The sequence below is a fragment of the Bufo bufo genome, chromosome 5, assembly GCF_905171765.1.
Source record: "Bufo bufo chromosome 5, aBufBuf1.1, whole genome shotgun sequence".
Lineage (NCBI taxonomy): Eukaryota > Metazoa > Chordata > Amphibia > Anura > Bufonidae > Bufo > Bufo bufo.
The window spans coordinates 98165789-98182329 of NC_053393.1; the positions used below are offsets into that span (position 1 = coordinate 98165789).

Sequence of the window (16541 nt, forward strand, 5' to 3'; positions counted from 1 at the left end):
AGATTCAATCTGCCCATAATGGAAAGGGGAGGGACCTCCACGACTTGAACTTGTCCACAAAGAGAGCCACCAGGGGTTCAATATTCAGTGTATGATAGATGTGCATTTCTAGTGATTACTATCCCTAGGTACTTCAAACGATCCACCACAGGTAGGTTGTGGTAGTGAGACGGCCAAGTGTGGTCCCAAAGAGGCATGATAACTGACTTGGTCCAGTTTATGGACAACCCAGAGAATCTGCCAAACTGTTCAATAATCTCGATTGCTCTAGGGAGCGATGCCTCGGGGTCAGACATAAACAGGAGCAAATCGTCAGCATAAAGTCCTATTTTATCTAACCTGCCTCCCATGGTGATACCCGTGTATATCTGATCCTGCTTTATTTTTAGAGCTAAATGTTCTATAGCTGCTGCGAATAACAGAGGCGACAAAGGGCATCCTTGCCTCGTGCCCCTGTTCAGTGGGAAGGAGCTGGAGTGATGGCCATTAATTAATATATCTGCCCTCGGTCGCCTGTATAAAATCTCGATCCACCTGATGAATTTCGGACCGAAGCCAAAACTCTTCAACACGGCAAGCAGAAATGTCCACTCAATCGAATCGAAGGCCTTGGCGGTGTCCAAGGAGGCCATAGCCCAATGCGCCCCCTCAGCCGTCCCCAATCACCTGGGCTCTCCTGATGTTATCAAAGGTGGAACTGCCCGGCATAAAGCCCGACTGATCACTATGTACTACTGAAGTGATCACTCTATTAAAGGGCTTCTGTCACCCTCCAAAACAAATTTTTCATTTTTGGGCATATTAAAATCCTTATTGGACGACTATTCCCTATATAGGGCTCTTACCTTGTTATGTGGCTTTGTTTCATTAAAAATCGAGCTTTTAAAATATGCAAATGACTTCACTACCAGCAAGTAGGGCGTCTACTTGCTGGTAGCCCCCCGCATCCTCCTTTTAAAAAACCGCCCCCTCCTCCAGTTGATTGACAGGGCCAGCGAGCGCTCTCCTCCTCCGGCTGGCCCTGTCAGCAGTTCAAATCCCGCGCCTGCGCCTTACGTGTCTTCATTCGGCGCAGGCGCTCTGAGAGAATGACGCTCGCTTCCTCAGCGCGCCTGCGCCGATGACGTCTTCTCTTTCGGGTTTAGAGGTGACGTCATCGGCGCAGGAGAGCGCTCGCTGGCCCTGTCAATCAACTGGAGGAGGGGGCGGTTTTTTAAAAAGGAGGATGCGGCGGCTACCAGCAAGTAGACGCCTTACTTGCTGGTAGTGAAGTCATTTGCATATTTTAAAAGCTCGATTTTTGATGAAACGAAGCCACAGAACAAGGTAAGAGCCCTATATAGGGAATAGTCGTCCAATAAGGATTTTAATATGCCCAAAAATGAAAAATGAGTTTTGGGGGGTGACAGAAGCCCTTTAAGGCGATTTGCTAGAACTCTGGTGAGAATCTTATAATCTAGATTCAAATTGGAAATAGGACAGTATGATCCACATTCCAGCGGGTCTTTATCGGGCATCAGAATAACCACTATTGTGGCGTCATACATAGAATCCGACAAAATACCACGGGTGTGAGCTGTCTTATATAGTTTGTGAAGTTGCGGACCCAATATGTCAGTATATCTGGAGTATACTTCAATTGGGATGCCATCCGGGCCAGGGGCCTTCCCAGCAGGGAGGTCCGTGATTGCTAATTTAATCTCATCCAAAGTGATATCATCCTCCAATACAATTCTATCGAGATCACTAAGCCGAGGATGAGGTACCTCAAGAAGGTATTCCTCCAGCTCTCGCGCCGTGTAGGTCACAACGGAATTATATAGATCTGTGTAAAAGCTCTCAAAGCATTCTAGGATACCTTCTGCTGACTCCCTCACCAGTCCGTCAGGGCTCCTAATTCTGATAACCGGAGGAGACAAGTTTGCTGCCACGCGCAAGGAGCTTGCCTGCCTGATTGCCCATCTCAAAGGACTGCTGCTTGAGAAATGTATAACCGGCCTCTATTAAGCCATTCTAATCTGTTTGTCTCAGTTGGGGAGGATGTGAAAGCATTCTCTGCCTCCTTACATCTAGTGTGTAGTTCCACCTCTTTGCGCTGCGTGTCTTTCTTGATGAAGGATATTGATGATTTGAGACAACCTCTCAGATATGCCTTCAAGGTATCCCATAGCAGCAAGCCGTCTGTCTCAATATCCTGCACCTCCAAAAACATCAGCAACTGATCAGGGACCCTGTCGTCGCTATCAAAAAGAGACAGCCAGAAGGGGTGGATGCGCATCTTCCTTCCCTGTCTAGCAACATCTGAGAGTTTAAGCTCGGCCCATATCGGGGCGTGGTCTGAAGGGCCCTGGGGCCCGTATCTCACATCATTAAGGTCAGTGTAAACCATAGCATTCCCTAAAATATAATCAATCCGGGAGAGAGCTCCCCTGGATGGGGTGAAGCATGAGTATTCCTGTATTAGCGGATGTCTGATCCTCCACAAATCCAGCCACCCCATTTCAGCAGCTACTCTAGAGAGAACAGTATCAGGAGGAGAATCACCACGCACACTAGGATCCCCGCTAAATCTATCCATCCCACGATGCATAACCATGTTAAAATCGCCCATGCAGAGCAGTCTAACATTGGGGTATTGCGCGACAAATCCAATCACAGTTTGCAGTAGGAGGTAGAAGAAGGCGGCGGATTACATACATTCATCACTATGTAGGGAGTGCAGTTAATATGCACATATGCTCTGGATCAGTAACCACCTGATGCACCTCCCATCTAAGACTACTATGGACCATTATAGCAACCCCCCTAGAGTGTGAACTTCCAAATGCATTGGCTAAGTATTGAACCCAGGGTTTTTTAAGTCTACTCCCGGTCTCAGGTGGGTCTCCTGCAGACCAATAATGTGAGGGTTAAAGGAGCGAATGATGGGAGAATACTGCTATCCTTTTCTTTGGATCTCCGAGTCCCCTTACATTCCAGGACAGGATTTTCATGGAGGCCATTTCGGGTTCATCTCTGATCTGATAGGACAGTGATGGTGAACCTTTTAGAGACCAAGTGCCCAAAACTGCAACCAAATACCCACTTATTTATCGCAAAGTGCCGACACGGCAATTTAACCTAAATACCAATATAATATATCTTTCATGTCCTTTATCATTTATCTATAATAGATTAATAGCCTACATTTAATGCGCTGCCTGTGCTGTTCATAGTGTGTCCTGGGGATGATGAATGGCAGGAAAAGTCTAAAGCATATTGCTATGCCATAGACTTTTTCCAGGGCGTGGGTGCCCACATAGAGGGGCTCTGAGTGCCGCCTCTGGCACCCGTGCCATAGGTTCGCCATCACTGTTATAGGATGTCTTACTGCTTTTCCCACTAGAGAGAAGCAAATCATTACTATACACCACTGTACTGTCATTCCTCTGTCTAACCCTGCTAGAGAAGAAATCCATACCTGAAGAAAACAAATCCTAAAAGGAACATAACTTAATACGTTGAAGTAACAAGGTGAATATATGGTCGTTGGAGTCTGATCCAACTAGTATATGGGCCCATATTTCAGGGACCTGCAAAGTGCAATTAGATGGAGTACCTATGCAGGTAGTGCTCCCATCACATATTATTATGAGCAACAACAATATATGTTCACATATAGTGGCAAGGCATGCACAAAAGGATGACATAAGCCATGATATAACTCCCACATGATTAAAATGTGCAGTTAGCGGAACATCGTGGTCCACAACAGCAGACACAATAATAAGTGGATGAAATAACGATCAGTAAGTCACCAAACAGCAGTAATACTTGCGCAATGAACGCAACCAGCGGGTCAGTGCAGTCCTGAATGTCCCGATCTCCTGGGGACCCAATCTTCCGCTTCTTTAGGGTCAGCAAAGAATATGGTTTTCTCCCCATCCACTACACGTAGGCGCGCTGGGTACGCCATAGAATACTGCAGATTCAGGTCCCGCAGTCGCCGATTGACTGAGACAAATGTAGCTCTCTTCTTTTGTAGATCGGCCGAGAAATCCGGGAATAAAGAGATTGTCACATTTTCATGCTTGATCCGAGCTTGGCTAAGGATGAGATCTCTGTCCTTCCAATTTAATAATCTCGCAAGGAGAGGCCTCGGTGGAGCACCGGGAGGAGGGAATTTGGCGGGAACCCTGTGCGCCCCCTTTCTATGGCGTATGCGTTGGAAAATGGCGCCTCTGGAAATAATGCTTTAAACAAGAGCCCGAGAAAAGTGTCAGGGTCCCGACCCTCTGCTTTTTCCGGGAGCCCCAGGATTCGGACATTGTTTCGTCTGGCTCTGTTCTCCAGATCGTCACACTTCTGCTGCCACTGATTCACAGAGTGCTCAAGATCTTGCACTTTTCCCACCAAGGGCCTGGTCAGGTCTTCAAGTGAAGATACCCTGTCCTCAGTATTCTTAACGCGGTCTCTAAGCAGCTGGACATCATGCCAAAGCAGGCCCAGGTCCACCCTTACATCCTCAATCTTGCCGGTAAGCGATGTTTGACAGGAGGATATCGCTGACATGAGCTGTAGATAGGCTGTCTTCAGGGCGAACTCCGGTTCCTCTGGGCTCTCTGCTTCCAGCTGCTGCGCTGCCTGACCGCGGGTGATCGCCGCGCGTGATGGTGAAGGCGCGGCGGCGCCATGTTGGGCCTCTTGCCTCGTGTACTCTTTGAGCTTTTCAGCTGCAGTTTGCGCTTTGTTTGGACCCATTGTCGGTGTGCGGGGTTTCCTCTTGCGCTTGCACACCATCCACTCTAGGGTAGGAGTCGGCAGGTTGCCAGGATTAGACAGGATTGAAACGGGGAATCGGAGCAGGTCTAAGATGCGTGCTCACATGCCGCTAGTTGGCCACGCCCCCATCCTAAGTGATTTTAATGCCGTTTTATTTTGTGTGATTTTATGTGTATGGTTTACTTGATGCCATTTTATGCATATGAGGTGTCCTTTGATGATTAAACTAGATCATTGAATTTGCTGCCCAGAGTTTTCAAATAATTGAGCCCCCCTCCTTTTTACGAATTTATCATTGTTTGGAGGTGGGTGTACCCAGAGGAGTGCACCTAATCCATACGGGGTTCTTGGGTGAGCCGCTTAACAGTTATCTTAGTCTCTATATGAAAAAAAAAACGGCTAATCAATTATTTTTTCCGTCACGCCACTCACCGTATGGGTTAAGTTTTTTATATATTTTAATAGTATGGGCGTTTTCACACATGGCGATGCCCATGATGTTCATTTTTTTTATTAAGTATTTTTATTTTGGGGAAGGGGGGGTGATTTGAATTTTTTTTTATATTTTTTTACTTTTTATTAGGGCCACAACAAGTGGACCACAACATGCAATCATTAGATTGCAATTTATATAGCGTAATGGAATTTTCTCCATTATCCTATAAAGAAATAGGTACGGTATATTACAGTTCAGTGCTGCCACCTGCTGACCTGAACTGTAATGTACAAAAAAAAAAAACAGCCATGAACAGTCACTTGTTAGTAAGACCAAGATATCATTGAGAGGTAATACATATAGTATAATCACAGCAAAAGATAAAATAAAAAAATCCCCATAAAATGTAACCTACTTCTTTTCTGTGCACTGTAGCCCTGATTCAGTGTCTAGCAATTGAATACTCTAGTACAGGGGTGCACAACGTTTCCTGGTTGGGGGCCACATTGCCAGACTGAACCAATGACGAGGGCCAAAATTAAAATTTTAAGGTGTATTAACAACTGAAAAATTGTACTTATGGCATATTGAACACACATTATATACCATTAATGTCTAGTTACACTTCCAGGACTCCCATCTAATGGGAGAAATACATGAAAAATACATGTGAGCAGCCACAAGACATAGGCATACATGTCTGTTACCAGATGGTTGGGGGCCGCACAGAATGGTATCAAGGGCCGCATGTGGCCCCCGGGCCGCAGGTTGTGCACCCCTGCTCTAGTAGAATCCTGACTATAAGCCTTGGGAGAGAGGGAGGGGACGTGTCTAGCCTATCAACTATTCTAGTATCCCCTACTTTTATTATACAATTAGTGAGTTCCTGATCATTATCAGGGCAATATAGGGAGTGGGATCGCCCTTGTCAGGGGGTTGCTTTTCATTTTTTGTGAATTATTTTTGGGAGTTTTATGGTGACAAGTAAAGGTTACGTATAATTTCTGAACTTTAATATACAAGTAATGAGCCTAGAAGCCGAATACAGGCTCATGCTCATTACTATGAATCAATGCCTTCCCCGATCTCCGCCAGGGGGAGACGTTCAAGCATGTGAAGCGCGTGCTTCCAGGTTTTCCGGCTTCTCAGATGCCGTGGTCACATTTGACTGCTGGTCGTGGACATTGGCCACGGTTGTCTGCTGTATAAAACAGCAGGCACCCGCTGGCTATGGCGTTCGCTCTGTTATCTTAAAGACCCAATGAAGTCGTGAATGGGTTAAACATCATTTTTCTCAGCAATGCGGGCACATATGAACATAGGAACAACACAGATGCCTTCAGCTGCCAGGTGCACATGTCACAGGTCAGCCGGTGTCATAGGGACAAACCTGCTGACAGATGCCCTTTAAGTGTGTCCATTACTCACTATTGATTGCTGTCAGGGAATGGAAACATTCATTCTTTATATCAAGTGCACCATTACTGGTTATATTTAATGCGCTGATCATGTCCGTCTGAGCCGTGTGATGGTGTCTGGTGTCAACGATGGGAAAGCGTCCAGAGAATGTAAATAATGTTTCAAATTACTGACAGCAAGCAGAGGTCATATCAATGGATTAGAAAGTTGCTAAAGTTTTGAATATGAAATGATCTGAAAACCTGTCAGTGGCAGTTCCAGACAATATACCTGGAGTAGTTTTCTGCATTGTATGTTTTCCTTTTGTTAGCGGAAGGAACAGAGGTTGGGTTTCTTGCCATGCTGGGCGGTGTACTGGACTTTAATGACCCCCTGAAATAAAAAAAGATCAATGTTTACAAATATTGCAACAAAATCTAATTATGTAGAACTACTATATTTAGAAAAACGGAAAATAGATACCAACATTTTTTTGGCCAACACCTATTTCTCCTGCCCTTTACCCTCATGCACATGCATGCTTGTCACAGCCGAGGATGCATGTATTGTCAATAGGGAAAGAGGAATAAGCCGTGGCCAGACACCTCTGGTGGCAGCCTACGAACCTTACGAAAGGATGGGGCAGGTAGAAAATCCAGAATCAGAAAACAAGAAAAACAGATTAGAGGGATGCATTCCCTTTAGAGTATACGGTCTCATAATTCTGCCACTGACCAAGTCAAATCCTTACTTAAAAACCTTTCTATGTCCTTACATTTTATCCTCTATTTCATCTTACAATATAAACAGAGAAATGCATAAAGAAATCATTATTATGTATCCCAGGAATTCAAAGAAATTCTCTTCTCCTCCTCTCAATCCCATGTCTGGCTGTAAGCAAGGCCGGTTTTAGACAAAATGTGGCCCTGGGCAAAATCAAAAGTGGGGCCCCAAATCTTGTAATAATGTGCTAAAAAACACAGTCCGACACCTGACACCCCTGCCGATCAGCTATTTGAGCAGATGGCACATGCTATTCACTGCTGCTGTCCCATAGACATACAGCGGTGAGCAGGAAGAGAGACGGCACATGCGCACAACGTCTCCTCAAACAGCTGATTGGTGGGGGTGCCGGGTGCCCCTACAGTACCCTAGTAGTAATAATATAACCATAATGTCCCCCTGTAGTGCCCCCCACTAGTTCCAATATATAATGCTCCCCCCCATAGTGCCAGTATATATATATATATATATATATATATATATATATATATAATGTTCCCCTGTAGCGCCAGTATATAATGCTCCTCCATTCCTCCCCAGTAGTGCCAGGTATATATATATAATGATCTCCATCCCCCCTTTCCTGGTGCCCCCAGCAGTGCGGACATTTAGTATTAAAAAATAAATAAACACCTCCCTCCCGTCCCCCCGCCGCTGTCTGCGATGCAGACCACAGTTTTATCTGTGGCTTATGTTGCTGTGTCCTGATGCATGCGGTCCCAATGACATCTCCACTCCTGCGCCGGGTCTCACGTGATGACGTCATCATGCAAGACCCAGAACAGGAGGTTGCGTGGATGTCATTGCGGTTTCTTGTGCTGTTCTAGTGAAGTTGGACGGCCATGAGTGCGCCCCCCTTTATGGGTAGCGAAGTGGCGCCCTAGGGGGATAACTACCCTCCCCTATCCATTGTTCCGGCCCTAATGCAGAGCACATTACCTCAGGAGTTATAACAGAAAAAAACTATTTTTGGAGTTATTACTATCTATTATAAAAGTAGAGAAATTGAAATTTGCTAATTTTTCCAAATTTCTGGTAAATTTGGTATTTTTTTAATAAATAAAAATTAATTTTTTGGACTAAATATTACCAGTGTCATGAAGTACAATATGTGCCGAGAAAACTCGAGAATGGTCTGGATAAGTAAAAGCGTTTTAAAGATATTACCACATAAAGTGACATGTCAGATTTGCTAAAAATGTCACCGGGATTTTGGGTATAGAGCTGAGGACATGGGTTCCTAGATGGCCACTAGCACATCCGCAATATCCAGTCCCCATAGCTCTGTGTGCTTTTATTGTGTAAAAAAACTGATTTGATACATATGGAAATTAACCTGAGATGAGTCCTGTCGTGAGATGAGTCAGGGACAGGACTCATCTCAGGTTAATTTGCATATGTATCAAATCGTTTTTTTTACCCAATAAAAGCACACAGAGCTATGGGGACTGGATATTGCGGATGTGCTAGCAGCCATCTAGCAACCCATGTCCTCAGCTCTATACACAAAATCCCGGTGACAGGTTCCCTTTAAGGTGAAAAATGGCAGGGTTCTTAAGGGGTTAAATTTACTGAACTATGAAAATCACAGTCACATGAGCTCCCTGCATGTAAAGCTTCTGGTAGAAGCCAAGCTGTCAATGAACGCAAATAGAGCATGACGTATGATATCAACACGCTGAAGAGAAGAATCACGAGATCTGATGTATTTAGTGCAACTGTCCTATGATTCATATATTCCAAACCAGAGCTCAAACCATAAGGAATTGTTTATTCTAGCTAGGGATCGACCGATTATCGGTTTGGCCGATATTATCGGCCGATATTGAGGATTTTGAACGTTATCGGTATCGGCATCTATTTTGCGGATATACCGATAACGTATTGGGAACACAGAACGCGCTGCTGACAGCGCTCTCCGTGTTCCCTCCGCAGCACAGGGGAGAAGGAAGCAGTGTCTCCTCCCCCTGTGCTGCTGCTGCCGCTGCCGCCAATGAGGGGATAGAACATAAGAGGAGGGGAGGGGCTGTGGCCGCTGCGCCACCAATGAAGATAAGTCTTTCATTAATTCATATACAGGAGGCGGGAGCTGGCTGCAGAATCACATAGCCGGCTCCCGGCCTCTATGAGCAATAGCTGCGGTCCGCGGTAGTTAACTCCTCAGGTGCCGCGGATCGCAGCTACCGCTGATAGAGGTCGGGAGCCGGCTATGTGATTCTGCAGCCAGCTCCCGCCTCCTGTATATGAATGATCGAGAGACTTATCTTCATTGGTGGCGCAGTGCGCCCCCCCAAGCCCCCCAGTATTAATCATTGGTGGCGCAGTGCGCCCCCCACCCCCATCCCAATCCCGGCCAATAGTAAAAACATTGGTGGCGCAGTGCGCCCCCCCCCCCCCCCACCCACCAAGTATTAATCATTGGTGGCAGTGGCCACAGGATCCCCTCTCCCCTGCTCCTCCGATCGGAGCCCCAGCTGTGTAAGCCTGGGGCTCCGATCGGTTACCATGGCAGCCAGGACGCTATTGAAGCCCTGGCTGCCATGTTCAGCTCCATGCTGCTGTGTGCACTATGCACAGAGCAGCAGGGACAGTGTGAGATCCTATTCACCCTGATAGAGATCTATCAGGGTGAATAGGACAAAGGTTCTAGTCCCTAAGGGGGTTAAAAGTTAGTAAAAAAAACAAAACACAAAAATATTAAGTATAAATGAAAAAGATTTATAAAAAAAAAATACACATTAACAATAAACAAAAAAAATACACATTAACAATAAACATATTAATTTTCAGCAGATTTGTGTAGGAATTTTTTTTTTTTCTCAAAAATGAAAATTCCCAGAATATCGGTATAAATTATTGGCTATCGGCCTGAAAGTTCACAAATTATCGGTATCGGCCCTAAAAAATCAATATCGGTCGATCCCTAATTCTAGCTATTCTAAGTTAAAGGGGTTCTCCAAGATCTATTCATATTTAGCAGGGAGATGTGTAAAAAAAAAATTATATATAAAAAAAAAACAACATTCAGAATGTCGTACCGCTTCTGCACTACTGCACCAGTCCCCGCTGTTCATCATACATGTGACGCTGCAGCCAATTACTGGCCTCAGCTGAGATGTACCATTCATGTCCATGTGACTGCTGCAGCGCTGACGTTACAAAGTGAAGACATACAGTTGCAAGAAAAAAAAGTATGTGAACCCTTTGGAATTATATGGATTTCTGCACAAATTAGTCATAAAATGTGATCTGATCTTCATCTAAGTCACAACAATAGACAATCACAGTCTGCTTAAACTAATAACACACAAAGAATGAAATGTTACCATGTTTTTATTGAACACACCATGTAAACATTCACAGTGCAGGTGGAAAAAGTATGTGAACCCCTAGACTAATGACATCTCCAAGAGCTAATTGGAGTGAGGTGTCAGCCAACTGGAGTTCAATCAATGAGATGAGATTGGAGGTGTTGGTTACAGCTGCCCTGCCCTATAAAAAACACACACCAGTTCTGGGTTTGCTTTTCACAAGAAGCATTGCCTGATGTGAATGATACCTCGCACAAAAGAGCTCTCAGAAGACCTACGATTAAGAATTGTTGACTTGCATCAAGCTGGAAAGGGTTATAAAAGTATCTCCAAAAGCCTTGCTGTTCATCAGTCCACGGTAAGACAAATTGTCTATAAATGGAGAAAGTTCAGCACTGCTGCTACTCTCCCTAGGAGTGGCCGTCCTGTAAAGAGGACTGCAAGAGCACAGCGCAGACTGCTCAATGAGGTGAAGAAGAATCCTAGAGTGTCAGCTAAAGACTTACAAAAGTCTCTAGCATATGCCAACATCCCTGTTAGCGAATCTACGATACGTAAAACACTAAACAAGAATAGATTTCATGGGATGATACCACAGAGGAAGCCACTGCTGTCCCCAAAAAACATTGCTGCACGTTTACAGTTTGCACAAGAGCACCTGGATGTTCCACAGCAGTACTGGCAAAATATTCTGTGGACAGATGAAACCAAAGTTGAGTTGTTTGGAATAAACACACAACACTATGTGTGGAGAAAAAGAGGCACAGCACCCCAACATCAAAACCTCATCCCAACTGTGAAGTATGGTGGTGGGGGCATCATGGTTTGGGGCTGCTTTGCTGCGTCAGGGCCTGGACGGATTGCTATCATCGAAGGAAAAATGAATTCCCAAGTTTATCAAGACATTTTGTAGGAGAACTTAAGGCCATCTGTCCACCAGCTGAAGCTCAACAGAAGATGGGTTGAACAGGAGAAAATACACCTTCTGGAGTGGCCCAGTCAGAGTCCTGACCTCAACCCGATTGAGATGCTGTGGCATGACCTCAAGAAAGTGATTCACACCAGACATCCCAAGAATATTGCTGAACTGAAACAGTTCTGTAAAGAGGAATGGTCAAGAATTACTCCTGACCGTTGTGCACGTCTGATCTGCAACTACAGGAAACGTTTGGTTGAAGTTATTGCTGCCAAAGGAGGTTCAACCAGTTATTAAATCCAAAGGTTCACATACTTTTTCCACCTGCACTGTGAATGTTTACATGGTGTGTTCAATAAAAACATGGTAACATTTAATTCTTTGTGTGTTATTAGTTTAAGCAGACTGTGATTGTCTATTGTTGTGACTTAGATGAAGATCAGATCACATTTTATGACCAATTTGTGCAGAAATCCATATCATTCCAAAGGGTTCACATACTATTTCTTGCAACTGTATGAACATGATGTCATCACTACAGTCCCATTGGGCATCAGAGAGGCAGGTACTGGAGACACTTTAAAGAACTCCCGCAAAAAATGTTATTCTTTGACCTGCTAGAAAGGTGCATGATGTAATCTGTAGTGAATGTGATTTTATTTTTACCAGTGGCTGTATTTGTGAGTTATAACCTCCCTTATACTCCTCACCTGTGCCATGTGACCAGCAATCTGACTCACCAACTGACACATCATCTTATGTGTGGACAGGAAGCCAGTTTCTCTCTGTATTCCTATGGGAGCCTCACTCTCAGTCTCATAGGAATGAATAGAGAAGTAACTGACTTCCTGTCCTGTGTCAGTGGGAGATCAGAGTGTTGGTCACATGACACAGCTGAGGATCAGAAGGGAGGTTATAACTCACAAATACAGTAACTGATGAGAAGATCACATTCACTACAGATCACATCATGCACCTTTCTAACAGGTCAGAGAATAAACATTTTTGCGGGAGTTCTACTTTAAGGTTAAATATATATATTTTTTTTTCCTGCTTAATTTTAATAAATCTTGGAGAACTCCTTTAACACAGGCAGGGTACTATGCTCATGCTGGTAGATGATGGTTTTGAAGAGGCGTGGTTACTATGAACATTTCTCGATCTGGAGGACCCAGCATGTCTGTATTACATGAACAGTCCAGAGATGTCAGTGGGCACAGTGTGACGTCTCATTTTTCCTGCGGTGGTGCTGAATGAAGAGTGAACATATGCCGCGTATGACAACTGATCACTATTGGTGTCAGCAGAGGTATACCCGATCTTCAGCCTATTTTCGGGGGAACTCTCTAACAAAAGCTGAAACCTCCTTTAAATGTATCTTGTGGACAGTTTTTTTTTTTTTAAGGTGTTTTCCGAGATATATATTTTTTTTTAACCGATTACCTACATCAGTATCTGATCAGTGGGACCCCTGCCTATCAGCTGTCCGAGAAGGCACCGACGTTCCAGTGCGCGTCGTGGCCTTCTCTCTGCTTTTCCTAGGAGCAGCTCAGCCCCATAGAAGTGAATGGGGCTGAGCTGTGATACCAAGCACAGCCACTATACAATGTACGGCACTGTGCTTGGTGAGCTGGAGAAGGCCGTGGTGATCACAGGAGTGCCAGTTCCTTCTGAAACAGCTGATCGGCAGAGGTCCCTCACCGATCCAGAGGATAGGTCATCAGTATAAAAATCTCAGAAAACCCTTTTCGTTTTATTTCTACTGTTTTTCTGTACTTGCTACGACGCCATACTTCTGCCTCGTGATATGGAAAGTGCTACAGAAGCTGACGGCACCCCTTCATGCGTGTACAACGCCTCCTGACTACACAATACTTACTTGTTCATGGGAAGTAATTCATTAGATCTCGGGATGGAACTGCCTGTTTTTGTGTCACTCTCGTGCAATCTTTGTGAATCTCTTCCTGTCCGCAGGGGTGGGCCTAGTGTACCCACTTTACTAGTAAAAAGAAAAGGTGGACTTGGTTCATTGGATTATTTTATGACATAGGATTATATGCTACCAACCAGTGTCGGACTGGGATGCCTAGGGCCCACCAGTAAAATTCATTCTGGGGGCACACTGTACAGCAGACAGCAGCAAGACGCTACAAGATGATTTATTATGGGGGGTCTCTGCAACAACTTCAAAAAGTGGGCCCCAGGGAAGAGCATACTGGCTGGCCTGCCTCTATTCCTATACGCCATCTTAACCTTCCGCCTATAATAATAAACTAATAATATAGGTTATTTTAGATGCTGTGCTGGTGGACTGGGGGCCCACCTCTCTCAGGGGCCCACAGGGGGATTCCCGTCCGAGGTTGCTACTTCTAGTGCAATGTATATGCACATGTCGTATTGCTCACCTCTATATAGGCTTAGTTTGATGTAAAGAGAACACCGCTTGTCCTATGAAAACCCGCAGATACAAATTCTTCTTAGCCCTCTTCTACCCTCAGCTTAGCGCCAGATGATCCGAAGACTTTAGTCGCCTGAAGAAGACTGGTTACTACGGATGGGATGCCTGGTAATCGTATATAAAAGGCTGTCAGGGCCAGGCAGTTGGCACAGTACTGACAGTCTACTCCAGGGATGCTCAACCTGCGGCCCTCCAGCTGTTGTAAAACTACACCTCCCACCATGCCCTTCTGTAGGCTGATAGCTGTAGGCTGTCCGGGAATGATGGGAGTTGTAGTTTTGCAACAGCTGGAGGGTCGCAGGTTGAGCATGTCTGGTCTACAGGGAAATGACTATAGCCAGGTCATGTCATTCTGCCCCCAGTCCTTCACTGGTAATCAAAGCTTCTAATAATGAAATATACTGTAGGTGGTGTGCCTCTTTAAATAATACGAATCTTGTAGAAAATCTTTAAATGAATTGCAGCAGCGTTCCAATCCCCGCCGTGCTGGCTGTCTGTGCACAGTATGTACGGTAGGTATGTGACATGACAGGAGCACGGACAATGTAAGAATCAGCGCCTGCTCCGATTGTCCAAGCTGCCGCACGCCGATTATCCTGCAGACAGGCCGCCGGATTTCATACTTTGCAGTGTGTAGGGTGAAATCAGAGGCAAATCTGCACCTTAATTTGCATGGAACTTATTTTCAGGGGAATAAGTGGCTTCTATATGTGGACGTAAAGGCTACTTACACCTTCGGGGGGGATTTTACTCATTTTGGTCTAGTAATAATTTTTCAGTAGGTTTTTATTAAAAATGTTCAGCTGTTTCTGAGATACATTGGGGGAGTATCCTAGCGATATGCCCCCGGTGTGTGAGCTAGGCCAACCTCTTTAACTGTCCTCAGCGGTAGATCGGCGCTGTAGAAGGTTTAGGGCTTGTCCGAGATTTTTTATTATCTCAGACAACGTCTTTAGAGGATGAAATAAGGTCCAGGAGGGAAGTGCTTTTAATAAGAAACTAAAAACGAGATTTTTGTATAACTTACCAGTAAAATCTCTTTCTCGCTCTTTCCTTGGGGGACACAGAAGACCTTGGGTATAGCTCATCTCCCTAGGAGGCGTGACACTAAGTGAAGACTGTTAAGCCCCTCCTCCACAGCTATACCCTCAGCCTGGAGAGAGAGACTGCCAGTTGCGTGTCCAAGTAGTGAGAAAAGGCAAAGTCCAAAAATTGGAACCAACAAGCCAACTACCCAAAGGGTAAACAAACTCGGAAACAGTCAGAGAAGAACAAAGAATGGGTGGGTGCTGTGTCCCCCAAGGAAAGAGCGAGAAAGAGATTTTACTGGTAAGTTATACAAAAATCTCGTTTTCTCGCCCAGTTTCCTTGGGGGACACAGAAGACCTTGGGACGTTCAAAAGCAGTCCAAAGGGGGAGGGACCACAGCACCAAGGCGAAGCACCCGAAGGCATCAAAAAACCCGCCGCCTGCAGACCAGGCGGCCCGAAACAGCATACGCCGAAGCCCGAGTATGCACCCTGTAGAACTCGGTAAGGTGTGCAAGGAAGACCAGTGACCGCCTTGCACAAATGCATGGCCGAAGCCTAATGCCTCCGGCCCAGGAAAAAACCGACAACTCTGGCCAAATGAATGGTGACACCAAAAGCAGAACCCTGCCCTTGGTGCGGCAACCACAACAAGAGCCACTCTGAGAAAGCGGAGGAAAGCCACCCTGGAGGCCGTCAACCCTTTGCACGGACCTCCTGGAAACACAAGAGACCGAATGTCGACAAGAGTCGGAGATCTCCAACGTTCCCTGGGGTGGGAAGGGGAGGACGACTGCCTCAATGAAATGAAAGACAAACACCATCTTCAGAAGGAAGGAAGAGACGGAATGGAGAACAGCCCTGTCCTGGGGGAAGACAGAAGGCTCGGAACAAGAAGGGCCGCCACTCAGGCACCCATCAGAGACACGATGGCTACAGAAACCCAACTGTTAGTAGAGGGAACTTCTGTAACGGCTCCAAGGAAAAATTGGAGCGCCAAGAGCCTAGTATGTAGTTCCCAGGACGGTACCGGAGGACAGTACAAAGGAACCCAAGAGCCGCTCCATGGAAGAAGTTCCTGACAGGCCCAGAGGGCCTGGGAACGCTGAAAGAGGAAGGACAGGAATGACACTTGATACTTCAAGCAACAGAGTCCCAGCCCCAGGTCCAGGCCGGACTGGAGAAAGACAGAACCATGGAGAAAGGCAGAGTGGGGGAACGCCCAGCTTCCCACAGAACCCCAGGTAAAAACCCTAAGTCCTACCACAGATCCTGGACGAAAAACTCGGCTAGAAGCGAACACTAGCGAGCCCACTAGAGTTGCCTGGGCAAGCGGGTGAAAACCCAATGATCAGGCGCAGACCCGTAACACGGGTAGAACAGTCGGTAGAACTGGTCCCGTCGGCCCCCGAGCAAGGTTGTCCCGTATCCCCCCAGAGTGGGGAAGCAG

General features: G+C 45.7%; 1 protein-coding gene across 2 annotated transcripts in view; it reads right to left on the reverse strand.

The window, feature by feature from the left end:
- The window catches only part of ZC2HC1A (zinc finger C2HC-type containing 1A), a 69178-nt gene that overhangs the window by 15768 nt on the left and 36869 nt on the right, over positions 1-16541 (reverse strand). The window contains exons 8-9 of one of the 2 annotated variants that reach the window (XM_040432216.1): positions 13485-13604; positions 6887-6988 (exon numbers count right to left, since the gene is read on the reverse strand). In XM_040432216.1, the coding sequence (XP_040288150.1) occupies positions 6887-6988; positions 13485-13604 (222 nt within the window). The remainder of the gene's footprint in view (positions 1-6886; positions 6989-13484; positions 13605-16541) is intronic. The other variant, XM_040432217.1, reaches the window with a different exon arrangement.